The 23,326-nt window shown below is 34.1% G+C and overlaps 1 protein-coding gene across 1 annotated transcript in view; it reads right to left on the bottom strand.

Moving 5' to 3' along the window:
- MALRD1 (MAM and LDL receptor class A domain containing 1) overlaps positions 1–23,326 on the bottom strand; it is a 642,247-nt gene that overhangs the window by 398,279 nt on the left and 220,642 nt on the right. The window contains 3 exon segments of the mRNA XM_055092251.1: positions 15,538–15,751; positions 19,447–19,557; positions 23,003–23,159. Coding sequence (XP_054948226.1) covers positions 15,538–15,751; positions 19,447–19,557; positions 23,003–23,159 — 482 coding nt within the window.

Raw genomic sequence — 23,326 nt, 5'->3', positions numbered from 1 at the left:
TACAACTTTTTAAAGAACACAAAGGAGAAAATCAGGGACGTAGGACTTGGTGAAGTATTCTTAGATGTGATATCAAAGCATGATCTGGAAGAAGAAAGATCAATACATTGAACTTCATCAACATTAAAAATGTTTGCTCTGCAAATGATCCTGTTAAGAGAACAAAAAAGACAACCCAAAGCCGGAGAGAAAATATGTGCCATTCACATATCTGTTAAAAGACTTATACCCATAATGTGTAAAGAACTCTCAAAACTCAACAGTTAAAAAGTCTAATTAGAGAATGGGCAAAAGAGATATTTCAGCCAAGGGGATATATGGATTATAAACAAGCACAGGAAATAATATTCAACATTACAAGCTACTGGGAAAGTGCAGATTAAGAACATGGTGAGATATTACTCCTCAGTTACAAGAAGGGTAATATAAAAATAAAATAGTAACACCACCAAATCATCACAAGGACATGGAAACACTTGTTCTTGTGTACATTATTGGTGGTAGTGTGACACGACGCAATCGCTCTGGAAAATAGTACCAGGGTATGTTACCTCAATAGCATGAAACATGACTAAGCAATACAAAGGAAAACGTGATTTATACACACAACAACTTTGATGGATCTCAAGAGGATGATGCTGAGAGAAAGAAGATCTTTGAGACCTATTCTCAAAGGTCACATCCTGTATAGTTCCATTTATATAACTTTCTCAACATGATAAAGCAAAGAGATATAAAACAAAGTAGTGGCTTCCTGAGGTTAGGGATGATGGGAATGAGTTTGACTATAAAGAAGTAGCTCAAGGAAGATCTTTGTAAAGATGGAGTATCTTGATTGTGGCAATGATGCTTTACACAAATTTATGCATGTAATGAAATGCTGCAGACTTTCAAACATTGAGACAATATTAGTTTCTGGGTTTTAATACTGGACCATAGTTAGGTAACCACTGAGGGAAAAATGCATGAAGGGTACATAGTATTTTTCTGCACTCTCTTTGAAGTTTCTATGAATTCATAATTATTTCAAAATTGAAGGCTAAAAATATTAATATCACTTGCTGATTATCATTAGGAATTTATGATAGAGTGGTTTCCAGTGTATTTTGTTATTCTGTGAAGTAATAATCATAAATACATTAAACAAAATTTTTCACACTGTGATATACAGAATGACCGTCCTATAAAGGGCATATTTGTGCTCCTACAAAGAAAAAGGCAGTTTTGAGGGTAAATAATTTAGAAAAACTCTATGTGCATCAACCTTTTGAAAATTCATAAGGCACATTATATATCAAACATTTGGAAAATATGGATTATCTCATGAGTGATTCAGAGAGGTCCTTCACATATAATTTTTTCTTCTCTGTCAACGACCTGATTTTATAATCTGGAAAATATTATCCTAAGACTTGCCACTTAAGACACTGCGATAGTGAGAGGAGGGACCACTGCTGGTAATTTTGGAAAGACAATGAAAGTGGTCTTAGCTCCTGTCACTCAGCTGCAGTCAGGACAGCTGATCCTTCCCAGAAAGCCTCCCTTAATAACATCATGATACCTGACCTATTTTCTAACATAATTTTTCAAAGAAAACAAAAGCTATTCTCAGTCCATGCTTAATAACATCTCTGAAAACACACTGGTTGTTTTCAAAGCAATGTGTTACTTTCATGAAAGCCCATGTTGGGATTAGTATTTATATATGACTAAATTATCTTCATTTAGCCCCTCCAAAAGTACTTGGCACTTTCTCTAACTCTCAAGAAATGCAAATGTTTATTTACATATCTCTTTTACTAGACAAGAAGCTCCACAATTATTCAGGTCATATCTTGTTTTCTTTGTTTTTGCTCTAGGGCCACTTCTATTGGGGTTGCCTAATGTTTACCAAATAAACAAATGAAAAGGAAATCTGGTAGTAATATGTCAGATAATGTGAGTGTTAATTATAAGATGCTTCCTTAGATTTTAAATGGTTATTGACTAAGAACAAAGTAATTACGCAGGTCAGTGGTTTTCAGTACCCAGGATAATGCACACTGGTGTACTACTCCCTAGCCCAGAGGCAGTGTACACTGTGAAATTAATTTTTGCCACAACGGAGCACTAATTACAAAATGATAAAAAGTTTCAGATGGAACGTCGACCTTACTATAATAAATAAATAATATACATAATATAACCTTACTGCAAAAAGGAACAATTATACCTTCAAACCACAGTCCCTTCTCTCCTAGAATTCATCTGTTTACTTGGAAATTAGAGAACGCTATATAGTTATATGCCATAACAATTAAAAGAGGGCAGTCAAGATGTGAACACATCAACTCAAAAAACTCAGTAAATAAAAACATCCTGAGGGATAAAGTGGGTGGTGAAATTCTCCTTATGCATTTATAGAACCCAAACGACACTGCTATTGACACGGTGATGAAATAAAAGGGGCTGTGTTTTAATTATTCTTGGCTTTTAAAAATGTCTTTGATTTTTTTAACTCCTTCAGTTACATCGCATATCCTTTGGCTTGATTCATCATTTTTCATTCTTTAGTCAAATATTAATTTCTCAATGAGAATTTCTATGACTACCCTATTTAAAATTATAAGCCACCACTGCAAGCATTTTGCTTTACTTTTCCTTACTTTTTGCTGGACCACTAATCACTGTAATATCTGTGTGTGTGTGTGTGTGTGTGTGTGTTTTATATACATGCATGTATAAAATATGTGTGTGTATATATATGTGTGTATATATACATATGTACATATATACACTTATACACACACATATATACATATATACATATATACACATATATATACATATATATATATATATAGTGTTATTTTACTTATTTTGTTTGATGTTTGTGTCCCACCCACCACCAACAGTCAGAATGGAAACTCCACAACAGGACATGTGTATGTATTGTTCACTTCATTATCCCAAGAAACTAGAAAAAATGCCAGACATATCATAATAAACACTTGCTGAATGAATGCTCATTTTTACAAGTTTCTCAAAACCTTCAATAAGTTATATTAGTAGGCAAATACATGCATATGAACTATGTCTTGACTTGAATATATTTTAGTCTATTCAATTCATAAAAACAGAGAGAAAGTTGTAAAAAATATAGAAAGATATACAAAATAAAACAAATTATTGCTAATGGTTAAAAAATTAATATCAAATATTAAAACCAATAAATATTTGCTTATGTTGACAAGGAACTAAAGAGTGCAATACTAGCTCCCCCTTCCACCAGAAAGCTTTGTAAAATTTTTTATATTATTGAGAGCAATGCTTTTCAAATTTTAATACACATATGAATCACCTGAGGAACTTGCTAACATGAAGTTTATGATTTAATGAGTCTCAGATGGGGTCTCAATGCTGGCAAAGATGCTGATGCTCTCTAGACCAAAATTTAAGTAGAGGTGAGTTTAATTATTTAGCAATGCTAAATTTTGCACTGCTATGACATAAAAAGTAATGATATTTTGAAGCACATTTCATCCAGTGGGAAATAACCTGTGTTTAAACATATCTGTAATAATTGTGAAAGACTGCTATTAAGTGATTGAGTATAAGAGTTTGGTTGATTTTTTTATTAAATGTTCTTTCCCCTCATCCTCCCAGTCTATGCAGAGTACACTTTTCTATCCCACTGATTTTGGAAATGGATTTGTGACTTTGTATGGCCAATGAAATATTTAGAGGCATGACACAGGCAGAGAATAAACATTTACTTTCATGGCTGGATTTGTGCCCTTTTCCTCCTATTTTTTGCTCAAAGAACATGCCTTAGGTAGCTGCTGGCTCAAGCCTGGACTCCACCCACACCTTACAAGTAAGCCCTGCTAAGCTCAACCCGAATCACAGAATCTTGTGGGGATGTTAATGGGTACAAAAAAAAAAAGTTAGCACATCAAATTGACTATAGTCAGTGATAAATTAATTTTACATTTTAAAATAACTAAAAGAGTGTAAATAGATTGTAACACATAGGATAAATGTTTGAGAGGGTAGATATCCCATTCTCTGTGATGTGATTATTTCTCAAGGCATGTCTGTATCAAAACATCTTATGTAACCCATAAATATAGACATCTACTATGAAATGGTTTGGCTCTTTGTCCCTACCCAAATGTCATCTCAAATTGTAATCTCCAAGTGTCAGAGAGGGACCTGGTGGGAGGTAATTAGATCATGAGGACGGTTTCCCTCATGCTGTTCTTATGACAGTGAGTGAGTTCTCAGGAGATCTGATGGTTTAAAAGTATGGCACTCACTCCTTCGTTCTCTCTCTTCTGCTTCCATGGAAGACATTCCTTGCTTCCTCTACACCTTCCACTGTGATTGTAAGTTTCCTGAGGCCTCCCCAGCCATGTGGAACTGTAAGTCAGTTAAATCTCTTTTATTTTTAAATTACCCAGTCTCAAATATGTCTTTATAGCAGCGTGAGAATGAACTAATATAACACATACTATGTACCTACAAAATTTAGAAATTTAAAAATTAAGAAAACAAATCACAGAACCTCATCACATACAGGGTGAAAATAAGAAATGGTTTTTAAATGGCAATGAATTTTGCGGTAGTTTGTTACACAGCATTATCATGATACAGACGACTTATGCAGAAGTTAGTACTTGTAATGGAGTGAGGACATAAAAATTACCTAAAATTTGTAGCAATGGCCAGGATGGCAAGCAATAAAGGAACTATTATAGGAGACTGAAAATTTTGAGATTTATGTTATGTAACATCAAAACATTTGAGAAACCTGGTGCCCAACATATTGTGGAAAGCTGAATATGTACATAATTATATTACAAATTTGTGTGAGGAGCTTTTTGGGCAAAATGTTGAAAATGTGAATTGGCTACTACTTGACGTATTTGATAAGATGCCATGAGAAAAATATAAGCTCAGGAAAGAACTGAGCAGCTAGTAAACACATTTAAGAAGGCAAGGAGAGAGGTCAGAAATTCTGAGATTTTAAACCTCAGAAGTAGAAACTTTAATTGATCATTTAAATAGTGGACTGCTAAAATACATCTTCCAGAAAAGATCAAACCCAGGGCTCCACCATGAAGGCATGGCCTTGGGATAAAGTCCAAACCAAGTGTAGAGCTGCAGACTGTTTTTCAGACTTTTGACAGGAAAAGCATCCTCTTAGGGATGTGTGTGTGCGTATGTGTGTTTGTGTGTGTGTGTGTGTGTGTGTGTGTATAGTCACCCTGACGTGGTAATAGTAGGACTTATTAATTCATTCTAACTATATATATACACATAGTTGTATATATAGTATATAACTAGTATATGTATATACTAGCATATAGTATATATGTAGTTTTATATATATAATATATATGTATGTATATGTACGTGTGTGTATATATATATATATACATATAGTTAGAAATAATAATACATACTGTTTGACAGCACATCAGGGTGACTATAATCAATAATATCTTAGTTTTACTTAAAATAACTTAAAGAGTATAATTGAATTGTTCGTAATTCAAAGGATAAATGCTTGAGGAGATGGATACCCCATTCTCTATGATATGCTTATTTCACGTTGCATGCCTGTATCCAAACATCTCATGTACCCCATAAATATATACACCTACTATTATATTGTTTGGCTCTTTGTCCCCACCCAAATCTCTTCTCAAATTGTAATCCCCACATGTCAGGGAGGGACCTGGTGGGAGGTGATATTTTTTATGGTTTATTTTGTTATGGTTTTACAAAAGTCTGAGACATCAAAAAAAAACTGTGAATAAATTTAGAGAAAAAGACACATCACACAAAGAATTTAACAGTGGGTGAGAAGCAACATGAACTGCAGAACTTGTAGGTGGGGAGTCTCTTGCAAAAGCAGAAGTCACATCTGCAAACTGGTGAAGAGGCAGCTCTAAGCTCCGTTCAACCACAGACACATCAAAATGCAAGCAGAAAATGTCCGAATCAATGTTGTCAGAACTCTGGAAAGCAGTCAAAAGATTACAACAAGCAAGCAAATGCTGAATCAAGAAGATAGCAACCTAAAAATGGTAGGAAGATTCTCTACAATTTCTTATAGAAGATAGAAGCAGAGGGAATATTTTCTTACTCATTGTATGAAGCCAGTATTTCTAATACCAAAACCAGACAAAGACTTATAAGAAACAAGAACTAAAGAGCAACATCTCTCATGAACGTAGATCTGAGAATCTTCAGTAAAACATTAGCAAACCAAATCCAACAATGTCTAAAAATAACTACATGCCAGAGCCAAAGGGGACTTGTTCCAGGTTTGTAAGGCTGGCTCAGCATTCGAAAACCAAATAATGTAATCCATCACATCAACAAGCTAAAGAAGAAAAATCATACAGTCATATCAATACATGAGAAAAAGTATCTGACAAAATCCGACACCCACTCACGATAAAAACTCTCAGCAAACTAGAAATAGAGGGAAACTTTCTCAACTTCTTAAAGAACAACTACAAAAAATCCTACAGCTAAAATTACATTTAATGGTGAAAAGCTAGACGCATTTTTGCTAAAATCAGGATCAAGACAAGGATGTTCCCTCTCACAACTCCTTTTTAACATCACACTGACAGTCCTAGCTCATGCAGTAAAACAAGTAAAGGAAGTAAAAGTTATGCACACCAGGAAGGAAGATATAAAACTGTCTTTGGTCACATATGGCATAATTACCTATGTAAAGTTCTAAAAGAATAGACAAAAATATTCTGTAACTAGTAATCAATTACCGTGGGTTGCAGGATACATGATTAATACACAAAAGTCAATTGCTTTCCTATATATCGGCAGTCAACAAGTGGAATTTGAAATTAAAAACATGATAACATTTATATAAGCACTCTCTCCCCGCAGAAATGAAATACTTAGGTATATGTCTAACGAAGTAGATGTAAGATTTATTTTTATTTTATTTTTGTTTTTTTCTGAGGCGGAGTCTTGCTCTGTTACCCAGGATGGAGTGCAGTGGCATGATCTCGGTTCACTGCAACCTCTGCCTCCCGGGTTCAAGTGATTCTCCTGTCTCAGCCTCCTGAGTAGCTGGGATTACAGGCACCCGCCACCACACCCAGCTAATTTTTTGCAATTTTAGTAGAGACGGGGTTTCGCCATGTTGGCCAGGCTAGTCTCGAACTCCTGACCTCAGTGTATCCATCTGTCTCGGCCTCCCGAAGTGCTGGCATTACAGGTGTGATCCACCGCACCCTGCCAGATGTAAGACTTATACGTGGAAAACTATTAAACTATGATAAAATATATCAAAGACTAACTAAATGGAGAGTTATTTCATGTTCATCAAAAGAAATGCTCAAGGTTGTCAAGATATCAATTCTTCCCAATTTGACCTTTAGATACAATGCACTCCCAATAAAATCCCAGCAAGTTATTTTGTGGATATTGACAAACAATCCTAAGGCTGGCATAGAGAGGCAAAAGATTAAGAATAGTCAAGACAATAGTAAAAATAAAACAAAAGAAGACGCCTAAAACTACCTGACCCCAGGCCTTACAATAAAGTTACAGTAATCAAGACAATGAGGTATTGGCAAAAGAATATACAAATAGATGAATCAAACAGAATACAGAGCCCAGAAGCAGATGAACAAAAATATGGTTAACTGATATTTGAAAAACAGAACATAGTCAAGTCAATGGTGAAAGAAGAGTCTTTTTAGTAAATGGCACTGGAAAAACTGAACATCTACATGCAAAACAATGAATCTAGACACAGAGTTTATAAGTTTATATCCTTCACAAAAATTAACTCAAAATGGACAATAGACATGAAAATGCAAAACTATAAAAATGCTAGAAAATAACATCTGAGAAGATCTAGATGATCTTTTGCTATGGTGATAGCTTTTTAAATACAATACCAATGGCACAATTCATGAAACAAATAATTGGTAAGCCAGACTTTGTTAAAATTTAAAACTGATGCTTTCTGAAAGACACTGTAAAGCAAATTACCAGTAGAAGACTAGTCACAAACTGGAAGAAAATATGTGAAAGATACATCTGATAAAAAAAATTATCCAAAATATACAAAGAACATTCAAAACTCAAAAACAAACAATCTAATTAATAAACAGACAGAAGATCTAAACAGACACCTCATCAAAGAAGATATACAATGGCAAGTAAGCAAATGAAACAATGCTCAACATCATATGTCATCAGAAATTGCAAATTTTAAAAAACGACATACTACTAAATACCTATTAAGATAGCAAAAATTTAAAAAACAAAACTGAAAACATCAAGTGCTGGCAAAGATATAGAGTAACAGAAATTGCCATTCATTGATGCTGTGAAAGCAAAATGGTACAGCCACTTTGGAAAACAGTTTGGCAGTTCCTTGCAGAACTAAACATACTTTACCATATAATCCAGTAAAGTTGCTCCCTGGTATTTACCCAAAGGAGTTAAAAACTTATGTCCACACAAGAACCTGCACATGCATGCTTACAGCAGCTTCATTAATAATTGCCAAAATTGGAAGCAACCAAGATGCCCCTCAGCGAGTGAATGGACAGATAAACTGTGGCATGTTCAGACAACAGAATATTATCCAGCTTTAAAAATAATTGAGCTATCACGTGTATTATTAATTGAAAAAAGGAAATTTGAAAAGGCTACATGCTGTATTATTCCAACTACATGATATTCTGGAAAAGACAAAACTATGGAGACAGGATCAAAATCAGTTGCCAGCTGTTTAAGGGTAGAGAGGAATAAACAAGCGGAGCATAGAGGATTTTTAGGGCAATGAAACGACTCTGTAAGGATACTATGATAGTCGATACATGTTATTATACATTTGTTAAACCCACAGAATATACAGCACCAAGAGTGAGACCTAATGTAAACTATGGAGTTTGAGTGTTAATGATGTGTCATTGTAGGTTTATCGATTGTAGAAAATGTACCACTCTTGTATGGGGAAGGCTGTGGGTATATGGAAAGAAGGAGTATATGTACTTTCTTTCTTTTTTTTTTCTTTTTTTTCTTTTTTGAGACAGAATCTTGCTCTGTCACCAGGCTGGAGTGCAGTGGCGTGATCTTGGCTCACTACAACCTCTGCCTCCTGGGTTCAAGCAATTCCCCTGCCCCTGCCTCCCGAGTAGCTGGGACTACAAGCGTGTGTCACCACGCCCAGCTAATTTTTTGTATTTTTAGTGGAGATGGGGTTTCACAATGTTGGCGAGGATGGTCTCGATCTCCTGACCTCATGATCCGCCCGCCTTGGCCTCCCAAAGTGCTGGGATTACAGGCATGAGCCACCGCACCCAGTTGATAACTGTACTTTCTACTCAGTTTGTTGTAAACCTAAAATTGCTATAAAAGTAAAGGAATTAAAAATAAACATGAAAAAAGACAACCTACAAAATGATGATAAATATTTGTAAATTGCATATTTGATAATGATTTAAGATTTAGAATTCTAAAGAACTTCTGTAACTCAACAAAAGATAAACAATTCTGTGAAAAAATGGACAAAATACTTCCATAGACATTTCTCCAAAAAAGATACACAAATGGCCAATAAGATCAAGAAAAGATGTTCAACATCATTCATCATTAGGAAAATACAAATCAAAACCACCATGAGATTACACTTCATACTCCCTAGGATGGCTCTAACTAAAAAGCTTAAAAAGGAAAGCAGCAGGTCCCAGACCTCCTTCAAAAATGTGCTGCAATACCTTCTCACCTAGGCCTGTCCTTACTGTGCTACTTAAGATTTTAATTTGCCATCCTTCCATTTCATGGTTTCTTAAGTTTTATCTTTTTCTCATAGCACTGATCACCTCTTAACAAGCTGTGTAATTTTATATACACATATGTAAGTGTGTACCTATTACTTAACAAATTGTCTAGCTTACTTATATACACATATGTTAAGTATGTACATATACACATACATGCATATGTATATGAAAGTTTACTTACATATACATATGTGTAAGTTTACTTGTGTATAATATATACACAAATATATACACACAATATATTTTGTGTAATATATATACACACACAATATATATTTTCTGTTTAACAAAAAAGTACATGCTCAAGAAGAACAGGATATTTTTTCTGTTTCATTTAATGATATATACTAGGTGTCTCAAAAATTGCTTGCCATATAACAACTGCCCAATAAATATATATTAATTAAATAGTTTTGTCTTTATTTTTCGTTATTCTTGGCAGGGTTTTGAAAATTTTATTGGTCTTCTGAAGTCCTCCATCTTAGATTTGTGTTCTATTTCATTAATTTGTGCTATTACCTAATTGGTTTCTAATACAATTTTTTAAGGCAATACATTTTTCTCTATCTACTGGCTTAGCAAATGCCCACAGTTTATGTTATGCAATATTCTTGTTATTTCTGTTTCAATACATTTTTTAATTTAATGTGATTTAGGAGGGGGGCATGGGCTATTAAAAGTGTCTTTTTCCTAAACAACGGGAGTTTCCTAGACATTGTCTTGTCATTGATCTCCAGCCTAATTCAGAAGGTATACCCTAAGTGACTTTAAACCATCAAAAATTACTACTTAAAATTATAACCCTTTTTTGTTCCTTGCTAAATGTTCTGTGTGTGCTTGAAAATGATACATATCTGAAGCTGTGAAACTGTGTTACATATGCCCTTAGGTGCAGATCACTGACTCTGTTGGTCAACTCTATTGCATCCTTACCACAGCACAAAGTTAAAACATTTGGAGAATGCCTGAGATACTCTGAATTGTGTCTCATCCGTAAATAAGCTAATTAGAATGTATTTGGAAGCTAATAAAATGGTTGTTTCCCATAGAAGTCTCTGTATCAATGGCATGATTATGTTCAAATAAGATTTTAGAGTTCCTAGATACACAAATCACTTTGACTACATCCTGTATTGTAGAAGTGTTATTCAGATTATTTTTTTAAATTACTTTTTTATAGATTCTTGCTTTCAGAGTCTACACTGATATACAGATAATTAAAGCAGGATGTACATGTTTATATTACAAAGGATTTCTAAGTATTTCATTCTCTTTGTAGCAGTTGTGAATGGGAGTTCACTCATGATTTGGCTCTCTGTCTGTTATTGGCTGTCGGGGGGTGGGGGGCTAGGGGAGGGACAGCATTAGGAGAAATGCCTAATGTAGATGACGGGTTGATGGGTGCAGCAAACCACCATGGCACGTGTATATCTATGTAACAAATCTGCATGTTCTGCACATATACTCCAGAACTTAAAGTATAATAATAAAAAAAAAATTTCTCCATGAAACGTCTTATATCTTTAAAAAGAGTTGATTTCTTTCATTCTTTCTGCTATTCCTAGATGGTATATTTCTACCTAATCACATTTTCAAAGCCTTCTCAGAGTTATGTTATGTGTTCAAGCTTTACTTAGAATTCTCAAAACAAAACAAAGAAAGGAGACTGTGGAATTTAAACCCAAATACATGGTTGCTTGCCAGCCAAACTTTTGAAATCAGTTGCTATGGTGATTCTTTTAATATTATCTTTCTCTTCTTCTGGGTCAAATTAGGGCATCAAAGTTCATAGCATATAAATATAATAACATCACTTATAATTCATATGGCAGATTCCAGCCACTTTATAACTAAAACGTAACATTTAAGACCAGTAGACTGGAAACACAGTTGAACTTTTAAAAAAAATTAGCAATGCTATGTTAAAAGAAATAATTCTCATGTAATGGCAACCAATGCCAAAATCAGGTTTATTCTGATTTGTTTGTTTGTCCTAGGAGCTGAAAAAGTTTTACTTTTCCTATGCATTATTTGGAACTAATTCAGCTTTGTTGCTCTAATATTACCGGTATGAATATGCCCACTCAAATCTAAAAAAAAAAAAAAAAAAAAAAACACAGAACAAGAGGTTTTGCAATCATTCACCAAAAAGCACCTTCTGATACAACTTATCCTCCAAAGGTTCATGATTACTTTTGCCTTTAGGTTTGAAATAAAAGAACTAACAAGACAGTATGTTTTTAATATGTTTCCGATTCCCTTGGTAAATCAGCATACTTTCCCTAATACAGAGAGAAATTCCTAGAAATACGCACAACTTTAGAGCCTAAATACAAAGAGTTCAAGAAATATTTAGCCAGAAATAAAATGATACCTTGAATTCTGAAAAATTACACTAAACTATATCTCTAGGAAAGAGATACACTGGAAACATTACAAATAAAATTCGAAAGCATTATATGTGCTCTATTTAACTGTTAACCTTATTTGTGTAATATTTAAGTGAAAATGACAATGAAGAAAATCTACAAGCATTTGATACAAAAATAACTAATAGCAGAAAATATTCATAAGGTAAAGATAAATATTAATAAATACAGAATTCCAGAGTAGCAAAGTATTTTCCCTTTTTCACATAATGGATATAATAAATAACCCAAAATTGAAGGAATATATAGTCATGTGATTTTAAAAGGACATCTATGTCTATAACTGTAGAGAATAAGTTTTGTTTTCAACTGATACAGTAATTGTCATATTTATGGGGTACAGTGTAATGTTTTCATATATGTATGTATTATAGTACTGATCAAACCAAAGTTAACACTTATCATCTCTCAAACACTTGTCATCTCTTGGTGGTAAAAACATTAAGTTTTTTTTTTTTTTTAAGATTCAGTTATACACAAAAGTGATAGGGTATATGCAGGAGAATGAAGCTGGAACTCTACCTTTTATCATACACAAATATAAACTCAGGACAGATTAAAGACTTAAAGGCAAGACCCAAAACTATAAAAATTCTAGAAGAAAACCAAGGAAACTGAATTTTTCACAACAGCCTTGGAAAGGAATTTATGACTAAATTATCAAAAGCAATTGAAACGAAACCAAAACTTGACAAGTGGGACCTAATTAAACTAAAGAGCTCTGCACAGAAAAAAAAAAAAAAACAAAAAACCTACCAACAGAGTAAACAGACAACCTACAAGACAGCAGAAAATAGTCACAGACTACGCATACAACAAAGGTCTACTTTCCTGAATCCATAAAGAATTTAGTCAATTCAACAAACAAAAAACAACCCCATTAAAAAGTGGGCAAAGGACATGAACAGACACTTTTCAAAAGAAGACAAACAAGGGGCAACAAACATATGAAAGAAATGCTCTGTATCACTAATCATCAGAGAAATGCAAATCAAAACCACAGTGAGACACCATCTTACACTAGTCAAAATGGCCATTATTAAAAAGCCAAAAAAGAACAGATGTTGGCGAGGTTACCGAGAAAAGGCAAAGCTTACACACTGCTGGTGGGAATGTAAATTAGTTCAGCCACTGTGGAAAGGAGTTTGAAGACTTCTGAAAGAACTCAAAGCAGAATTACCATTTGACCCAGCAATTCCATTATTGGGTATATAACCAAAGGAAAATAGATCTTTTTCCCGAAAAGATACACGCATTCCTATGTTCATCGGAGCACGATTCACAATAGCAAAGACATGGAATCAATCCAGGTGCCCATCAATGGTGGATTGAATAAAGAAAATCTGTTACATATACACCACGGAATAATACACAGTCATAAAATAGAATGAAATCAAGTCCTTTGCATCAACATGGACACAGGTGGAGGCCATAATTCTAAGTGAATCAATGCAGGAACAGAAAACCAAACACTGCATATTCTCACTTATAAGTGGATGCTCAACACTGTGTAAATGTGGACATAAACATGGGAACAAAAAGAGCTGGGGACTACTAGAGTGGAGAGAGGGAGAGGAGGAAAAGGGCTAAAAATCTATTGTGTCCTATGCTCACTATCTGGCTGACAAGACTAATCATACCCCAAATCTCCCCATCACACAATATACAAGAAACCTGCAAATGTACCACTGATTCTAAAATAAAAGTTGAAATAACCTTTTTTTAAAAAAAAAGAAGTGGTGTGGTAGCTTGGGCAAAACATTGGATCATAAATCAAAATACTTGAATTCTAATGAGAACACATGGACAAAGGGAGGGGAACATCATACACCAGGGCCTGCCAGAGGGTAGGGGGCTAGGGGAGGGATAGCATTAGGAGAAATACCTAATGTTGATGGGTGCAGCAAACAACCATGGCATGTGTATACCTATGTAACAAACCTGCACGTTGTGCACATGTACCCGAGAACTTAAAGTATAATAATAAATAAAATACTTGTGTTCTAGGACCAACTCTGTCAGTACAAGTTTTATGAACTTTGACAAAACCTAAGGCACTCTTGTTGACAGCTTCATCTGTTGACTGCACTAATAATATCTTTCCCACGTACCTCTCAAGACTTCTGAAGTTCAAATGAAGATTAATAAATAAAAAGGCTTTGAACATTAAGAGTTCTATATATATGTAAGCTCTATATACTGAAGTTGTTCATGATATTCCAGGTTTGGTTCCAAGAAGCAAATAATATCAAACTGCAATATTCTATCTCAGAAATTATTAAAGGTAATGGTGACATAATTTGTCAACCTTCATTTTGACAATTTATATACACCTCACTTGCAGTTAAATGAAGCAACAATTGGACTATGTTGCACAATCTTACAGGCTTAGCAGAATGAGTACATATGGTGCATTTAGCTAAGGATATTTTAATATATGGTGTTCATTATGAGTTGATCTCCTTTAACCATATCACACAGCTGATATGTATCTCCTTGAGAGATCACTTTGTCTATTTTATATACAGGTATTTAACAGGGTGTTGATTTTTTTTAACAACCTATCACATCTGACAATATACACAGAGAAATGACAATCCTCTGAAATGCATCAGAGGCTGTAGGCTCACCAGTCCTGCATGAATTGTCTTTAATGAAAATTTTGCCTGTCATTTAAAAAAAAAAAATTATTTCAGGCCAGGTAACTCATGCCTGCAATCCCAGCACTCTGGGCAGCCAAGGCAGGCAGATCATGAGGTCCAGAGATCAAGACCATCCTGGCCAAGATGGTGAAACCCCACCTCTACTAAAAATACAAAAAAATAGCTGGGCGTGGTGGCAGGCGCCTGTAGTCCCAGCTATTCGGGAGGCTGAGGCAGGAGAATCACTTGAACCTGGGAGGCGGAGTTTGCAGTGAACCGAGATCACGCCACTGCACTCCATCCTGCAACAGAGTGAGATTCCGTCTCGAAAAAAAAAAAAAACAAAAAACTTTCATATGAAAAATACTTGTTTCCATTCTGTTTTTCTTTGAAGACACCTGTTTTCCAATTTATCTCCAATTAATACACACATACACACACACAGCCATCAATTGGTTTTAAATGAATTATGATTATAAATGAATTATTCAGAGAAAGGAGAGAATGTGTCAAGTTAAATCACCTTACCTTCCCCTGGTGTTGAGATACACACACTCTGCATGTTTCAACAATAAACACAGATATTGAGTAAGGTTGTGGGAGTTGAAGGCAAAAGTAAGAAAACAGAACCCTTTTACTTACGGCAAATGAAAGTAGTCTCATCTGAATTATCAGCACAATCATTCACAAAATCACACAGCTTGTCTTTGGCAATGCAGTGCTTATTAGCACACATGAATTCATGAGCAGTACACTTTCTCTCTGGGCTAAGCGAAGGGGAGCAATCTTGGAAGGAAATATCATCCACTGCTACATCTCCTATGTAACTGATACCACGTTTGGCTCTGAAGACAATCTAAAAAAAAAAAAGCCAGTTACAGTTAAACTGTCAATCAAGAAGTTCAAAACCTGGGCAAACACTAAGTATCAAGCACATCAATCGTGAATCTGTTTTTTGTTGTTTGTTTTTTGTTTGTGTTTTTGTTTTTTATGTCCCTATGTTGAAAGTGACCCAGGAAATTTAAGGACCATTTAAGACCTAGGTCACCCTCAACACCTAAGAATGTGGGAGCGGCAACACCACTGGCTTATGTCTAGATTTTTAGGATATGGGTCTAGAAAATTTGCAGGAGACACCAATCCACTACTGCCTTTGCCAGCTCTCAGATCTCCAACAAGACCTACTCCTGTTTTAGAGCATCACTGCACAGGAAAACAGTAGATCAGATGACATAAAGTACCAAGAATGAAAAGATACAAGTATATTCTTTATTTTGCTCAATTCTTGTCATTCGTCAGATCTCTCCATTCCTACTGTTTGAAAGCTAAAAGATAAGTCCTCAATACCATGAGTTTTTTTTTTTAATTGGACACATCTTTGGAATTGAAATGATTTTGATTTGCTTTTGATTTATGTATGTGATGAGCAGAATCTTCATGTGTCCTATTGTTTGACAATGATTTCCCACGTGTGTGGACTTCAGTAGAATCAGGAAGAATGAAGAATAGTAACAGGAATCATTAATGCTTTTACAAATTCCATCTTCAATTTATTAACAATACCATTGCTTGGAATAAAAATGAATGTTGTTTCACAGGTACATAAAACATCACATATTCTGTAGTTTAGGATTTTTCAGAGAAATGAATTCAGTCTTTTTATTAAGTTTTTCTGCAAGCTAAGTATGTATATGTTAACATAAGAAATATTGAGATATTTCAAAAAAATTTAGAACAATTGGAGGTGAGTTAACAAGGACAGTTTTACTTTAGTGATTTTGCACGAAATATTTACTGTTACCATATTTAGAAATATCTTTTGACCAATTCTGGACAATTATTTTTCTTAAAAGAAATAATTATAGTTTTTTTCTTTTCCTTCAGATGCAGTAGGTCTTTATACTATTGTGTGAACCTAGGTGTTCTCCTCTTAACATGAGAGGTTGGAATAATTGAAATCATGCCTCTCACATTATCAAAAAAATATATAACTGTGTACATATATTGACTTTACGTAAAAGGAATAGACTGCTCTTCATAGTAGGTGAGCTTGGAAAGAAAAAAATATTAGTAAGATAGATGAAGAGCTTGAAAGTGATTAAAAAGAGATGAAACCAGAAAGTATAATAAGGACTACGACTTTCTTAAAAGGGAAATTTAGCAATGGAAAAATGTTGACATGCAAAATATAAAAGATACTCTATTATCTGGATAGTCTAAAATTTCAATATATGCTGCAATGCTCTGTGAATAAGAAATCAGATAATGCAATGAGTGTTGCACTGTTAACTGGCTTATCTTCTGCCATATAGGTACAACCTCAGATGCTTGCCTTGTTCAAATAATCAAATCATCACTTATATCTCAATGCTTCATATAAGGTTGGTTGGGATTCCCTAGACTTTAATACCAAATGTGATTAACTGTTATTAAAAAAGAGAGAAACTACAATGCATCTTTCTTCAGACAGAATATAGTCAGGGTTAATCATTTTTGTAAAATTTGGTAGACAATGTAGCATGGCAGTTGCATTGTGGACTGGTGGAAGGCCTGACCTTGTCTACAGTCAGCCTCTGCCATTTGTAGTTACATAACTAGAACAAAAGACCTAACATCTGGGTATTTCTGTATTCTAATTTATAATATGGAGATAATAATACTATGTAACTCAAAAGGTTATTGTGAAAGCAAAATGAGTAAATCTTTTAAAAATTCATAAATAGTATGTAGCACTCAGTAACTGCTACATATGCAATTGCTCGAATAGTAAAAATTATTGTAATTAAATATTTTGTTTAAATTTGGGGGGGGTTCCCAAATAAAATTATACAAGCTTCCCAGTGATGCTTCAGCATACCATTTCTAAAAATATTTTATATGTTTCCCCAAGGGCTAGAGGCAGTCATCTTTGTGAGACTAAAGAGAACAATCTTGTAAGAAATGGCAGAATCACGAAGAGTGTGCCTAACTAACCACTGTCTCTCTCGTGCATGGTGCATAGCAATGTGCTTTGCACGTAGTAAGTGCTTAATATGGAAGAAATCACACATAAAACAGCAAATATTCACAAGCCATTAATATTTACTTTTAAGAGTCAAAAAAATCAGGGGTATACTCCTCTTTAATCTCAATATGTGAAAAATTAGAAATTCAGAATGGCTAAATTAATAATTGATTGTATGTGCTGAAATTCCCCTTAATATTACTTCAAACACAATTTTACTATAAAAATATTTTACATGCACAGAAATAGTTAAGACTTCATCTCCTGGGGTGGAAGGCCAAGTGTGGCAGAGTAGAATTTTCTACATGTTCTTGCTGAGATTTCTTCTCGCCTCAGTTTAAAGACCTGAGAGGCTGAACAGTTGGGATCCCTGTAATAAAAAGTTTCATGTTGTGCAAGGCTATGAAACTGATATTCAGTCTTTACTGCTTCAGGTTGAACTTCCTTCTTATGTATATCCTAAATTATCTACAAGTGATTCATAAGTAAACTGGGTTCCAGAAAGAGGCAAAAGATACATGGGATTTACCACACCTATCATTCCAAGAAATTGGCTGTAACACTTTTCAGTGCTTTTATACAATGGAAGCCTGTATACTCCCACTGGAGTTGAGAGGAGCTGATCTATCAGAGAAAGCACATGATTGTAGATGTATTTATCTGAACATTCACAGCCAACTTGGCTACCCCAGCTGCACATGGAAGAGTGAAAATGCAATATTTAACAAGAATTTTATCCCTTCTATCTGGAGATAAACAGCTCTAAATTCATGGAATTAAGACCCAGGCAGTTAAGACTAAGAAGAAAATGTTGTACATAAATGGCTCTGTGTTCTCACTCTGCTTATTCAAATTTTAACAAATCTTCAGAGCTAAGCCTCATCTTCTGAGAAAATTCCCAATAAAACAACAGCCAATGGAGGTCTTGCTTTCTTGTTAATCCATAAGAAATATGCTTTGTGCCAAACATTTCAGCACATGCTTATTTCCAGTTTAAACATTTTCATCTTCGTACTAGTACTTTTCTTTAGTTATTAATATGTATAGGTCTGATCCTCTTACTATTGTCACAAATTCCATGAAGACAAATACAGCATTACACAATACTGTGCCTCCCAAAAATATTTTTAAATTAGGTGAATCTATTCCCTATAATAAGGTTTAATAATATAATATGTTTTCCAAAGACTATCTTTTAAATTAGGGTTGAAAGAATTAATTGCTGTACAAGCTCTGAGAATATATTTGCAAAACAGAGGTAAATGTTCCTTATACGTGTGAGGCTGATTAGGGAGTGAAGGAAGGTTGTTATTCAAATTAAATGTTCCTAGAGGTACGAATATCTACTTGGAAGAAATCAGAGTATTCTGAAGTTGTCAATCCCTTATGTAAAATGCTCCATGGAGTGTTAAGCGTGGTGTCCACGCATTCACAGAACACATCAAAAAGGGAACGGGGGCAAGAAGACTGTGAGTAGAGAAGGAAATAAATGAGGATGAAAAAAATCAGCAGAACTCACTCACCCCATAACTACCTGTATTACACACCTGTGTATGTGAACGAATGCCTAAAAACACTTCTGCTCTCTTCCACTGTGCACCTTGCTGTCCAGTTTGAGCCCACAATTTAGAAGTAACATTATCTTTCTTGATGAGTACCTACAGAGATAAATCAAGTAAAAGGCATTGAAGTATTTTATCTTGAGAAATTGCAAACATGTAGAATTCTTCCAGTGATTTTTTTTTTTAGTTGCAATATCAACATGAAGTCCTGGAGAGAAGAGCTAAGATATTTTTTATTAGATATCTTTGTTTTCTACAGCATTGTGCCCCTAGCGTACCTCACAAGCTTTCTACAATAAAGATGTGCATGAATATCTGTCAGTCAAGTCCTAAGGTATCTGGGCACCATTTAATTAAGAACTCAACTGCATTAACTTTTTAAAAATCTGGCAGCAGTAACAATTGCTGTTTTATATATTAAATAATATTCATGTGGTCAAATGAGAAAGTATGGAATTGCTTACTAAAACACTCTTTTGAGAATGATCTTTCTCATTAGACGGTTCCAGAGAGGCAGTAATGTTACAATGTCAGCTCATTTCATTGTAAGCACACAGATGGGTAAGATGAGTGAGCATCTATTTATGCTGCACCAGTAAGAGCTTCTTGCCCAACAACCATGAAACAAACGTGTTCTCATCAGTACTGTACCCCCAATGTAAAGCAGAATCCAGATTACTCTCAGGAAACTATTATGGCTCTTCTTTTAGAATGATACAAAATGAGCCATGAAGAGAGTAACTAAGGCTCAAAGGAGAGTGGAACAATTTCTGATTTTAAAATAACTGACTTACATAGTGTATTAAATGATTTCACAACATTACTTTTTAAAAATAGAATTTATACAACCAAATAATTATTCAGATAAAAGATTTGTGAAAGTCCTGACTTTTAAAAGTGAAGATGAATTTTAATGATTTCATTACCTGTTTTTTTAATTAAATTCACATTTTAAAAATATAAATGGAGTTTCCAGAGTCATAGAAAAATAATGTGTTACTAGCAAAACTATCATGAAATGATCAGTCTATAAAATTCAAATTAATTTGGAACATTATCAAGGTCAAGAAAATGTCATTTCTAACCAATAAGTAAAAATCAATTTTGAAAGGCATTGAAAAAAATGTATAGCAAATGAGTCTTCTTTATATTAATACCACACTATATACAAATCACTGAGAAAAAATATGTTCAAGAAACTTACTAATGCAACATTTAATGTTATTTTATTTATCCATACACAAAAATAAGGCATTGATATCATTTTATTCATTTTATAATTCCATACTTACAAAATTTTAATCCTTTTAAAAAAGTTCATCTACCAATACCAAATTTTATACTGAAAAAATGAAAGCATATTTCACATCATCAATCTTAACCCCACAATATTCCAGGCAAACAATTCTTATTTTATTGACAAAAATCTTACAGTAAGTTGTAGTAATTGTTTTGCCTGAAAACATTTTTAAAAAGTCAATTTACAACAATAAGTTTTAACGTCAACCCAGAAGACCATTTGGATGTCTTTAGATTATTAAACATAACCATGCATGTATACACACAAATATACTTTTTAACTGTTTTCAGAACGAAGTCTCACATTATAAAAAAATTCTAAAATTGATATGAAATTTAATATGTTTTTTGAAAGAAACTATGTTTATCTCAAGTTTCTTTAGAAAAATGAATAACAACAGCCAGGAAAATCCTAGAATAAAACAAAATAGGAGTCAGGGTAGCACCTACTACTAATATTGCAATCAACCTTTTGGAAAACATATGACCTAGCAGTTAGTCACAGTCTGTATCTCTCTACTGAGGAAAAAGAAAGCAGGAAACTCACGTCTAATCTTGTTGCAAATATGCTAGAGATTTCTTGGCAAGCTAATAGTATCTAAAAGGGGGAGAGTCCTTATCAATAGATTGCTTCCAGCAAGATAGCCCTACTCTAAAACTGCTCAGAGTACATACAATTCTGGAATTCATGGATTTATTTCAGACAGGGCTTCCTGGAAAGAAACACATAAGCTATGAAACACAATAAACAGAGATGCTCCAAAATTGAGTTGGCTTCTTCAATATAACTGAGGTGTCTACGCATATTACTCACGAACTTTATGCATTATTCTCTACCAGGGCATATACAGCATGGGAATACAGGACTTGGGAATCTGAATTAATATTCCAGAACTCTTCTCTGGCCTGTATATGTTGGACGCTCCAGAAAAAAAAAAATACAGGACTTTCTGAAAGAATAGTTAATTCCAGAGACAGGACAGGATAAAAATAAGGTGAAGTTTGTAACATCTTGGCCAAATAGAAAGAATATGCTCAAAGAATAATGGGCCTTTTTAGAGAGACATGGAGTTCGTTAAGAGGGACTCTTATTTCCAAATCTGAGATAATTTGAGGAGCAAATAAATAATAATACTAATAGATTATAATACATTGACTAAAATAGAAACTTATGAGTCCACATTGATATAAAACAGTAAATATGCAAACAAACAGAGGGATGAGAATTTTTTTTTCCAACATGAATCCAACCTACAAATGTGGACAGAATAATTGAGTTAGAAAATCACAATTAGGCAATCAGCATTGTAAAATTAGTTCAAGCAAAAAAAAAAAAAAAAAAGCCACTACTGAAGGCAAAAATTTGTGGGTAAAATGGAGATGAAATCCATGTTTTACATATCCTTAAAATATCTCTTCGCAAAATATTTATTGATAACAAAAAAACAAAAGTAATGGGGCTTATAAGGATCACTAACAGGATGCAATAAAAATAACACGATATTGGTTATATAATAGGAAAAAAGAGCTTAACACAATAAAATTAAACTAAGAGACATTTTACAAAATGACTTGGCTATCGGCTTTTAAAATATCAAGTTTATAAAAACCTAGGGAAGATAAGGAATTATTCCTGTTTGAAAGACAGTAGAAAGAAATAACTTGGTATAATATATTATCCTATACTGGATTTTTTTTTCTATAGGGGACATTACCAGGACAACTCGTTTTTTTTTTTTTTTAAAAAAAAGATCTCTGAGTGAAGTGTATATTGGAGTTGTCTGTGCTGTTCTTGAAACATGTTATGAGTTTAAAACAGCTTAATTTTTTTAACAGAGAAACATTGTGAAAAAGACTATTACAGAATGTAGCACTACTACCATCAAAGGCAACAAGAAGACACATCCAGATATTACCCAAGTGTATATATTTATTTGATTGTGGTTATACTCAGAACACTGATACTGAAACCTGCATATGTTTCAAGTGTAAAATAGTATTACCCAGAAGCTGTAACCTCAGCATAGAGACAACATTCATAATTAAATAGAATAAAAATTACTTATTAGCTATTCATGTCCAATTGTGCTAAAGCTTTTACTCCATATACCACTATAAATCTAGTGAAGTGTTGGTAATTGTCCATTTTCACTTATTAACAGAATATATTTTAATGATACCAAATTATGCACTGTGAACTTTTACAGAGAAAATTCAGAAAATGTGATTGCCTAAGCAGTACCTGGAGAGAACAAACGGTGGCCCCATTCATATGTGTCCAGAACACCAAGGTACATTTTGGTCCCGTGAGTGAAATGATAGGAGTGAGAATGTCAGCCGTGTCACCAAATTTCCCATCAGAACTGTCAGCATACAGGTACCAGCCATCTGTGGTATTTCTGGAAAAGGAATTTATCATATTATAAAAAGAATAAGAGGCCGGGCGCGGTGGCGCATGCCTATAATCCCAGGAATTTGGGAGACTGAGGCAGGTGGGTCACCTGCGGTCAGGAGTTCGAGACCAGCCTGGCTACCATGATGAAACACCATCTCTACTAAAAATACA

This window comes from Pan paniscus, chromosome 8 (genome assembly GCF_029289425.2).
Source record: "Pan paniscus chromosome 8, NHGRI_mPanPan1-v2.0_pri, whole genome shotgun sequence".
Classification (NCBI taxonomy): Eukaryota; Metazoa; Chordata; class Mammalia; order Primates; family Hominidae; genus Pan; species Pan paniscus.
The sequence above is the reverse complement of the archived record's forward strand: the minus strand, read 5'-3'. Positions and strand labels throughout refer to the sequence as shown.